Here is a 10,405-nt window from a genome sequence, read left to right as displayed (position 1 = left end):
GGGGTGTGCATAGGTTGGGGTGTATATAGCCTGGGCTGTATATATGTTGCGGTGTGCATAGCTTGGGGTGTGCGCAGCTTGGGCTGTATGTATATACGTTGGGGTGTACATATGTTGGGGTGTGCATAGCCTGTGCTGCCTGTAGCCCCGGGTGTGCGTGCCCTGGGGTGTGCATAGCCCGGGGGGGTGCACAGTTGGGGTGTGCCCGGGGGTGCGCGCAGCCATGGGTGTACATAACTCGGGGTACACCCAATGGGGGGTGTGTGGGTGGGGGGGAGGTCTGCACCCCGGGGCGCACCCCCGCCCCGGCCCCCGGGCTCAGCCCCGACCCCCCCGCGCCCGCCGGTGTGTCCCCACCCTCCGGGACACCGGTGGTGGGGGGGGGTGTCCGGGGATGCCCGTGATGGGGGGGGAGTAGATGAGGGGGGGGATGAAGAGGGGGTTGGAGGGGGGGGTGGGGGGTGGCGGGGGCCCGGCCCCGCCCCGCCGCCGCCATTGGCGGAAAGTTTGGGGCGCGGCGCGGGGGTCGCATCCCGTGTCCGTGTCCCCCCCCCGTCCCCCGTCCCCCCCCCCCCCCGTGTCGTGTCCGTGTGTCCGTGTGTGTGTGTGACCCGCCCCCCACCGGCCCCGCGCCGCACCCCCCCCACCCCCCCCACCCCCGGTGCGGGCAGCGGTGCGGGCCGGGCCGGGGCCGCCCCGGGGGCCGCCGCGGGCGCGGCCATGTGGGCTCTGCGGGCGCTGTGCTGGGCCGGGCTGAGCGCGGCGCTCGGCGGGGCCGCGGCGGACCAGTGCAGCTGGAGGGGCAGGTAAGCACCGGCACCGGCACCGGGACAAACGCGGGTCCCCCCCCCCCCCCATCCCCGGGAAACTCCCACCCACGCAGGCTCTGTGTCCCCGTCCCCCTCCCCGGCATCCGTGGGGCAGGCTCACGGGGGTGGGGGGGATGCTGAGACCTGCGCCTGCCTCAGTTTCCCCACTCCTCGCTGTTGCCCCTCCGCTCCCACCACCCCCCTCCCAATGCTGCCCCGGGTGCCACCCGCCTCTCCCGGAGCCCTTTTCCCTGAGCCCCCCCCCCCCCCCCCCTTCCCCACGCGTGAAAAGCAGCTCGGAGGCCGGTGGGGCCCCTCACCCCTCGCCGGGGCTCGAAGGGAAGGCGCCGAGCTGCGGAACAAAGAGCCTGGGCCCGCCAGGAGGGGCTACCGCTAGCCCCACGCCATGGGGGGCGTGGGGGGCCACGGGGGCCACGAACAGCGTGGCCGGGACAAAGCAGCCCCACGGCCACCTCCGCTCCCCCCAGCCTGGCTTTCCCGCCTGTCCCCGTCCCCGTCCCCACTACCAACGCAGAGGGGGAGATGTGGCTCTGGGCACAGTTTCCACTCGAGCCCAAGACTCGGGAGAGTTGGGGGGGGGGGGGCGTTTAACCCCTCAGCAACCACTGGGGGATCCCCCAAAGTGGGGGGACGCAGGGCAACAGGCAAGCCCGGGGCCACGGGCAACCTGGTCACGGCAGTTTGGGAGCCGACCCCAAGATTTGAGGCGGGGGGGTGTGTGTGTGTGTGTGTTACTGATGCCCCCCCCGAGCATCCCCAGGAGGGTGCTGGGAAACACTGGCACCCCCCAAATGATGCGCTTGCCCCCCAACTCTGAGGCATGGGGGGGGGTGTGGTGGTGGTGCTATTCCTCCCCACGGAGGTACTGCTTGGGAGTGTTTGGGGTGCTGCCATGGGGTGTGGGGAAACACCGGCTCGGGGGGGTGGTGGGGGGGTGGGGGGGTCCCTATCACCCGGGGGGGGGGGTGTCCCGGCTGATGGGGGCTGCGGTGCCTCGCAGCGGGCTGTCGCAGGAGGCGGGCAGCGTGGAGCAGCTTTCCCTGCACTGCGCCGAGGGCTCGCTGGAGTGGCTGTACCCCACGGGGGCCCTTCGCCTCCGCCTGGACCCCCGTCTGCCCCCCACCACCGCCACCGTCAAAGGCAGGAGCCCCCGGCACGTCACCGCCTGCGTCAAACCCGCCGGCACCTTCCGGGGGGCTCAGCTCTACCTGGAGAGGGAAGGGGTGCTGGAGCTGCTGCTGCCGGAAGCCCCCCGGCCTCGCGTCCGCTGTTTCAGCTGGCCCCCCCGGGAGAAGGTGGCTCTCTTCCTTCAGGCCACCCCGCACCGCGACATCAGTCGCCGCATCGCCGCCTTCCGCTACGAGCTGCGGGGGGACTGGTTGGCCCGCCCGGCGTTGCCCGCCGCCAGCCTCACTGGAGAAGGTGAGCGCCGGGGGCAGCCTGCCTCAGTTTCCCCACGGCCGCCGCCGCTTCCCCTTGCCGGGGGTGTCCCCGGTCCACGCGGAGGCGAGGGGATAAAGGGAACGGATGCGGGGTGGGTCAGCGGGAGCCACCGTGGTGGCGGTTTGTGACGGGGTGTGCTTGGCCGTCGCAGGGGCGTGCCGGCCGTGCAACGACACCGAGATCCTGATGGCCATTTGCACTAGTGACTTTGGTGAGTGCAGCCTCCCCCCTCTGCCCCCCCCACCAGGGGATGTAGGGGGTTCTGGGGGGGAGGGGAGGAAAGTTAAACTGGAGGGGCAACAGCCCTGGCCTTGCCTTGCTGGGCTGGGCTGGCTTGGGCTGCGGCCATCAGTGTCACGGAGGCCACTGTGGGATGGGGACAGGGATGGGGATAAGCATGGGGATGGAGACAAGGATAGGGGTGAGGACAGGGACAGGGACAGGGACGGGGTCAGGAACAGGGATGGGAACAGGAATGGGGACAGAGATGGGGATAAGGATGGCGATGAGGAAAGAACAGGGATGGAGACAAGGATGGGGATGGGGACAGGGACGGGGATGGGGATGGGGACAAGGATGGGGATGGGGATGGGGACAGGGACAAGGATGGGGACAGGGGTGGGGACAGGGATGAGGTCAGGAACTGGGATGGGAACAGGAATGGGGACGGAGATGGGGACAAGGATGGGGATGAGGATAAGGACAGGGATGGAGACAAGGATGGGGATGGGGACAGGGACAGGCATGGAGACAAGGATGGGGATGGGGACAGGGATGGGGATGAGGATGAGGATAAGGACAGGGATGAGGACAGGGACGGGGATGGAGACAAGGATGGGGATGGAGACAAGGATGGGGACGGGAACAGGAATGGGGATGGCGACAAGGATGGCGATGAGGATAAGAACAGGGATGGAGACAAGGATGGGGATGAGGACAGGGATGGGGATGGAGACAAGGATGGGGATGGGGACGGGGACAGGGATGGATACAAGGATGGGGATGGGGACAAGGACAGGGATGGGGACAGGGACAAGGATGAGGATGGGGATGGGGACAGGGATGGGGATGGGGACAAGGATGGCAATGAGGATAAGGACAGGGATGGGGCCAGGGCGAGGGATAGGGATGGGTCCAAGGACATGCTGACACCCCTTCCTGCCTTCCCCCCCGCAGTGATCCGTGGCAGCATCCGGAGCGTCTCCAACGATGCGGAGCTGCAGGAATCCATCATCGGGGTGAGCGCCACCCGCATCCACCGCCAAAAGTTCCCCCTTTTCCAGGCTGGGGGGCGGCCGGGGCGGTCGGCGGGCAGCATCCGTACCCCGCTGCGCTGCGGCGTCAAGCCGGGTCCCGGTACCTTCCTCTTCACGGGGTGGCTGCATTTCGGCGAAGCCTGGCTGAGCTGCGCGCCCCGCTATAGGGACTTCCAGCGCATCTACGAGGGGGCCCGGCGCACGCGCCAGAACCCCTGCGAGTTCCCCGTGGACTGAGCGGCTCGGGGAGGGCAGCCCGGCCCCACGGGTGCTGAGGGGGGGGTGGGGGTGGAAACTGGGGTCCCGCAGGCAGCGAGAGCATCCTCAGGGCGGGGGGACGCGGGGGTGGCGTGCCAGCAGGGATGGTGCCCGGAGGGAGCGCGGCACTTCGGTCCTCACCACGCTGCCAGGCTCCGGCAGCCCCCCGTTGCCGCGCTGAGGGGGTCCCGGGAAAATCCTGCTGGAAGGGAAGGGATTTTCCCAGGGCGTGCTCACCCGTAGCCCCCAGGGACCTGCCTGGGTGGGGGGCGCAGCTCTGTGGGGCAACAGGTTGGGGGTCCCTGGGGAGCGGGGTGCTGCGGGCTCGGGGTGCTGCATGCTCAGGGGATGCCACGGGCTCGGGGACGCTGTGGGGCACGGTGGGTCCGGCACAACGGGGCAGCCACCTCCCCCCCTCCTCTCCCCGGGAGGGCTCGGTGGCGGGTGGCCGTGGTGGCAGAGCTGGGGACACGGTGGTGGGCACGGTAGGGTGCGGAAGGGGCAGGAGGTGGATTTGTAATGTCGGGGGTGGAAGGGGGAGCGGGATGGCGGCGAGCCTTGCCCTGGCGCTGCCTGCGCCACGAGGCGTAGGCAGGAGCCACGGGGGGGGGGATGCCGAGGAAGAGGAGCGAGGCCGAAGGCAGCGAGGGGGACGGCGAGGCAGGAGGAAGGCTGGCGTGGGGAGCAGAGGTGTCACCGGCACCGCCGGGACAGGACCAAAGCGCCAATGCAGGAAGGTGCCGTGGGAATGGGGAGAGGTCGGGCAGTGCCACCCATCACCGCCAGCCTGGGGCTGTGCCACCCACGGCCACCAGCCCGGGGTCATGGCGTCACGGTGGCTACCAGGTCCCACTGTGCTGGCTTGCTGGCGGTGGGGCACACCGTGCCAGCCAGGGGAGGGGGGGATATTTTTGACCGTGGGGGTGGGAGGGGCATCGTATGTGCACTAAAGTGATAACGATACCAAATTTGTGACTTTTCATTTTGTTGTTTTTGTTTTTGTTTTTATAAACTAAGCTGTATTTGTAGCGTGTGCGTCTCTTTTTTTTTTAAAAAAAAAAAAAAAGCTGAGCCGAATGTTCACCAATTCGCTGCAGGTGAGTGCCGGTGCCGGTGTGTGCCACGGCGTGAAGCTCTGCCTCCCCCGGCACCAGCACCAACTGGGGGGGGGGGGAGGGGGCTGGAAAGAGCCCTACTATTTATATATCTATATATAGTGAGAGATATATCGGTATTTCTAAATGCTGCACCCCTGGTGTCCCAGAGGTGGGTCACTTTGGGGTTCCTCTCCCCAGGCAGCACCGAGTGAGCGGGGCCGGGGGCTGGGGCTGGCGTGGCCCCATGCCGGGTGGGTGACCCCGCTGGCGGAGCCGCTGTCAGCGCCGATTCTCGTCACAGCCGCCAGCCACAAGGCCTCATTGTGCCGCGCCGCGCCGCCATCCCAGTCCTGCCCTCTCCCACCCCACCGCTGTCCCCCTCCACTGGGGCTCCAGTTCCCCCCCCAGCCCCCCCGGCTGCTGACTCCCGCTCCTCTGGTGGTGGTGAGGGGGACAGGACCCCCGGCCAGGGATGGAACATGGGGTCCCCCCCAGCCAGAGATGGGGCAGGGGACACCCGGCCGGGGTTGGGGTATGGCACCCCCACCCGCGGACGAGGCACGGGAACCTCAGCCGGGTTCCTCTCCTCCCAGTGACGCCCACAGGGGCTCAGCGCTGGAAAAGCTCAGCCCCCTGAGCCCCCCAAACCCCCCGAGACGGGCTCACGGCACACGTCAGCGTGTGCTTTAATACCTTTTCAATATATTTTTTTTTTTTTTCAAGAACACCTTTTCAAACAACACTAGCCAGGCTGAACCGCCGGGTATTTGGTGCCCCTGCTGACCATACCGCGCTTTTCCTTGCCAAGAAACCATTTCCGAAGAGTGCTGCGGGCTTTGGAGTTAAATTATATATATATATATATGTGTGTGTGTGAGTGTGTGTGTGTGTGTGTGTGTATAAAACGATCCGGTTGTGATAAGACCTCGCCTGTGAGCTCACTGCTGCGAGCCTTCCCGGTGGCTTCGATACGCAACACATGTTTTCCCTCGAGAAAAAGCCCCCGATGCTTATTTTATGCTTTGCTGCCAAAGGGCTGGTACTCAGTTTGGGGCCAGGCTGGGTCCGAAGGCAGGATCTGGCCCTGGGGGAGGTGGGATGCTCCACGCTGCGGATGCCAACATCCCACCCCCCCCAGCCCCGGATTTTGGCAGTGAGCAGGAGCCGAGCGAAGCAGGGGGAAGGAGTGGGAAACCCAGCGGAGGAGGAAAAAAGAGGCTGGAAAAGTAATAAATGAGGTGCAAAGGGAATTGTGCTGCCCACGGCATCCTCCATACGCCCCAGGGATAGAGCACGGCTGCTCCGACCCCGCTGCAATCCGGCGCATTCCTCTCGGCTAAATTATGGCGTTTAATGCGCCGAGCATCCGGCGGCGTTCTGTCCAGCAGCAGAACCCCTTGTTTTTCTTCAAATCTGTTTATTTGGCCAAACCAGCTCATTCTGCTGCGACGGAAAGGGCTGTTATCCTGCTCGTTCTCTGCCGCGGAGGTTTTCGTGCTGTTTTCGGTGCCCTCTGCCCCCCGTGTCAGGTTGGGTCGGCCGCCCGCGCTTCCCGTGGCTGCCGGCTCCCGCGGCGCCTGGGTCCCGGCCAGGGCGCAAACGCTTCCTACGGGACAGTCCCACAGCAGGGGGGGGACGGGACGTACATCAGGGAGCCGGTGCCTCAGTTTCCCCACTGTAGGATGGGGATAACGGCCCTTCCTCGCTGCTCGGGGCTGCCAGGCATCCCCCAGCCTGGGCATCCCCCATCTCCCCGGGACCCGTCATCCGAGCATCATCCCGAAAGCAAAGTCCGGCTTTGGCCAAGCCAAATTCCTGCCCGGCCTCTTGGCACGGAGCATGGCCACAGAGGGTAAAAAGCACAATGAGACAAACTCCAACCTCATTAATATTTCCTCCGCGGGATGGAAAATGTCGGGGGAGGCAGAGCGGCGGCGGGGAGAGAGCAGGCTGGGGGCTGCTTTGGGCAAACCAGATGGGAACTGGGGGGCTCTGGAGGGGCAGCCGGAGCTCAACCGGGCTCGGAGAGAGCGGTGGCAATGGGGAAGGGTTGTGGCAGCACCCTGCGAGCCCTGGGAAGGGTCCCCCCCGCTGTGGGCATCGCGATGCCCCACCTGGTATGGCTCTCTGCACCATCCCTGGGCATGGTCCAGCCAGACCCGCTCCAAACGTCCCTCACCTGCAACGGTGGGTTCGGGGACGCCATGGGGAGCAGCGCCCCAAAACCGGCTCCCCGGGTGGAAACGTGCCTGGGGAGGTGCCCAGGGCTCCTCATCCCGCGGGATCAGCCCCATCGTTGACCCAGGCGTCGGGGCAGGGGGACACAGACACGGTCACGCTGCCGATGGGTGTCCACACCGGGATGGCAAAACGCACTGACCAGGTGTCCCCAGGTCCCCGTCCCCATCCCGGTTGCACAAAAGGAGACACCGTTTCCCGCCATTCCCCCCTGCTTCCCCGGCCCTTCTCCCCCCTCTCCTGCCTCCTTTGCCCTCCTCCTTCCCGGCTGCCGGATAAAAGCCCAAATGTGTGAATCGCGGGGCACAAAGGGAAGGCACAAAGGCAGCCGTCCCCTGCTCGGCCATCCCCCGGCCCCGTGGCCCCCGGCCCCGAGCGGGGACTCACAGGCCTTGCGTCCACCCTGGGGATGGCTGGGCACCCTGCCTGCCCTGCCTGCTCTGCCCACAGTGCCCCGGGGCCCAGGAGCTGGCATAGGGCAGAAGGATGACCCTGGGACCAAGGGGGCCCCTGTAGGGTCAGGACGATGCCCCTGAGGCCAGGGGGTGCCCCATAGGGTCAGCATGATGTCCCTGGGGTTAGGAGATACCCTATAGGGTGAGGATGATGCTCCTTGGACCTGGGGATGCCCTATAGGGTCCGGATGATGCCCCTGAGGCCAGGGGATGCCCCATATAGTCAGCATGAGTCCCTGGCATTCAAGGATACCCCATAGGGTGAGGATGCTGCTCCGGGCACTAGGGGATGCTCCATAGGGTCAGGATGATGCCCCCGGGACCAGGGCATGCCCCATAAGATCAGGATGAGGCCGCCAGGGTGCAGCGACGCCCCATAGGGTTGGCAGGATGCTACTGGGACTGGGGAATGCCCCATAAAGTCAGGATGAGGCCTTCGGGGTTTGGAGATGTCCCATAGGGTTGGATGATACCCTGGGGTCAGGGGATGCCCGGCAGCAGGTTTAGGGTGCCCGCATGGGGCACGGGGGGGCACAGCCCAAGCCCTGGGGCAGGACGGAGCGAGCTCTGCCCCACAGCCCTCAATGAGAGGCAACGCAAGACCCTGGTGACCCCCCCAAGGACACTGCCACCCCCCCAACCCTGGCACCCCTCGGGGAGCTGTGCCCCAAAGCCCTGGGGTAAGGGGGCTGCTCCGAGCCCCCTTTCTTTGGCCGGGCCAAGGCTGATCCCACATCATCCCTGTGCCGGGCAGGGATGCTCGGGACTGCGGCAGGACCACAGCGGGGCCCCTGTGGCCCCTCGCCCTGGTCCAATGCGCCTGCGCTCGGCCGGCCGAGCCACCGACAGCTGGCGGGAAGGAGCTTTCCCAGCGCATAGCGACAAATTCCTGGCGGTCAGGGCTGCTTTGCAGCCGCCGCGGCCCCGGCAGGGGGAAACTGCCCTGGGAAGAGGGCGGATTAAAAGCTCTTCGGTTCCAGCGGCGCATCCCAACTGGTCCCCCCTCGCACGGCCACCTGCTCGGGGATGCTGCGGGACACCCTGGGGTTTGGGGCAGACGGGGATGCTGGTGGCCACCGCCACCCCCCGGCTTTCCCCGCCAGCCCCGGCTGAGTCTCGCGGGAGGGGGCCCAGCGAGGAAGGCTCAGCCCTGCCTGGGAATTGCTTCGTTAATTAATTTGCTCTGCAGCATCACAGGGGGGCCTCGAGCCGCCCTCGAGGAGCAGCTCCATCCCCACGGACCATCGTCCTCCTCCGCAGCCCCCCGGCCCTCCCCTCTTCCCCCAGCTCCTATTTCCTCCGATTTTCTGCTCCGTCTCAGCCTTAACGGGCTCCACCTGCCAGCGAGCACCGGAAAATCGGAAGAATCCCCCCTGGCCCCCGATTTGGCCGTGGCTGCCCTGGGCCCTTCAGCGGGGTGGAGAGGGGAGACGGCCCCGGGCCGTATTTCTGGGCTCTACGCAAGGTGTAGGGACGGTGTAGGGAGCCCCATCGCCGCGCCGGGGTGGACGCGGTTAACGGGGTCTGGTTGTCGTTAAGGGGGACCCCTCGGTTGGAGGGTGGAGCACACGCGGGTGCGCCCTCATTCCAAGGGCAGAACATTGGGTTCCCATAAATAAGAGGGAGATGGGAGCAGAAAGGCGCACTCGCTTTTGGCAGCTCCTCCCTGCGTTGGCTCCTTTGGGAAAGGGGGTCTCCAGCCCCTGGGGGTGGGGAGGCGGGAAGCCCTCTCCCCTATCCCGCTCTCCTGCACCCCAAAGCCGTTCCCAAACTGGGGCTGCCCCACAGGGGTCCCTCCTCCACTCCCAGTCACGCCTGGGACCGCAAGGTGGCCGGTTGCCCCACGGCGAGGGCACGGCGCGCTGCTGGCGGTCACACGGACCCCCCCAAACTCTCGGGGGACACCCCGATACGGCGCTGGAACCCTACAAAATATTGACCCCAAGGCTGGGGGGGTGGGGGGTGTGCAGGGGAGGAAGGCGATGGCCACGAGACCCCGGGCGAGATGATGCGCGCGGCGGCGCGGGCAGAGAAGCCGCCTGCCCTTTGTGCGCCCGCGGCCCTAATTGAGGCGTTATTGTTCCCGGGTTCGGGTTGTTTTGTGGGTTGTTGGGTTTTTTTTATTATTATTAATTGCGGGTGGGCAGCGGCTGCGGGGGGCTGGCTGCCCCCCCCCACGCCTCCTCTCCCCACCCCCCCCTCCGCTTCCCACAGGCTGGAATTTTCCCACAGTCTGCGCTCCATCTCAGCAGGAAACCCACAGCCGCCAACAACCGCGCACAGCCGTGCACAAGTGTCAGCAACTGCGCACAGCCGCGCACACAACCGTGCACAGCCCTGCACAACCAGGCGCAACTGGGAACAGCAGTGCAAAACCACACACAGGCGTGCACAGCCCTGCACAACCACACACAGGTGTGCACAGCCACACGCAACCGCACACAGGCGTGCACAGCCACACACAAGCGTGCACGGCTGTTCACAACTGCACACAACCACGCACAATTGCCCAAAGCCGTGCACAACCATGCACAATCGTACACAGCTGCACACAACCGTGCACAACCTCGCACAGCCATGCACAACCACACACAACTGTGCACAACTGCACGCAACCATGCACAATTTCAATCACACTCATTCATGCACAACCATACACAGCTGCACAAAGCCGAGCACAGCTACATACAGCCATGCACAACCACACGCACAACCATGCACAACTGCACACAACCATGCACAATTTCAACCACGCCCATTCGTGTACAACTGTACACAGCCATGCACAACCGTGCGCAGCTGCACAAAGCTGAGCACAGCCGCACACA

The 10,405-nt window shown here is 65.9% G+C and overlaps 1 protein-coding gene across 1 annotated transcript; it reads left to right on the top strand.

Annotated features, from left to right (window-relative positions):
* Positions 1-720: 720 nt before the first annotated feature.
* On the top strand, positions 721-3,766 carry METRN (meteorin, glial cell differentiation regulator; the record flags this gene model as incomplete). The annotated part of the gene is made up of 4 exons (XM_082490798.1): positions 721-806; positions 1,831-2,252; positions 2,425-2,484; positions 3,450-3,766. 4 exons carry the CDS (start codon positions 721-723, stop codon positions 3,764-3,766), a joined length of 885 nt encoding a protein of 294 aa, XP_082346924.1.
* Positions 3,767-10,405: the final 6,639 nt, after the last annotated feature.

This window comes from Vanellus vanellus (genome assembly GCF_965231255.1).
Source record: "Vanellus vanellus genome assembly, chromosome: 14".
In the NCBI taxonomy this organism is placed as follows: Eukaryota; Metazoa; Chordata; class Aves; order Charadriiformes; family Charadriidae; genus Vanellus; species Vanellus vanellus.
Note: the sequence above shows the minus strand (reverse complement) of the source record. Positions and strands in the feature narration are given on the sequence as shown.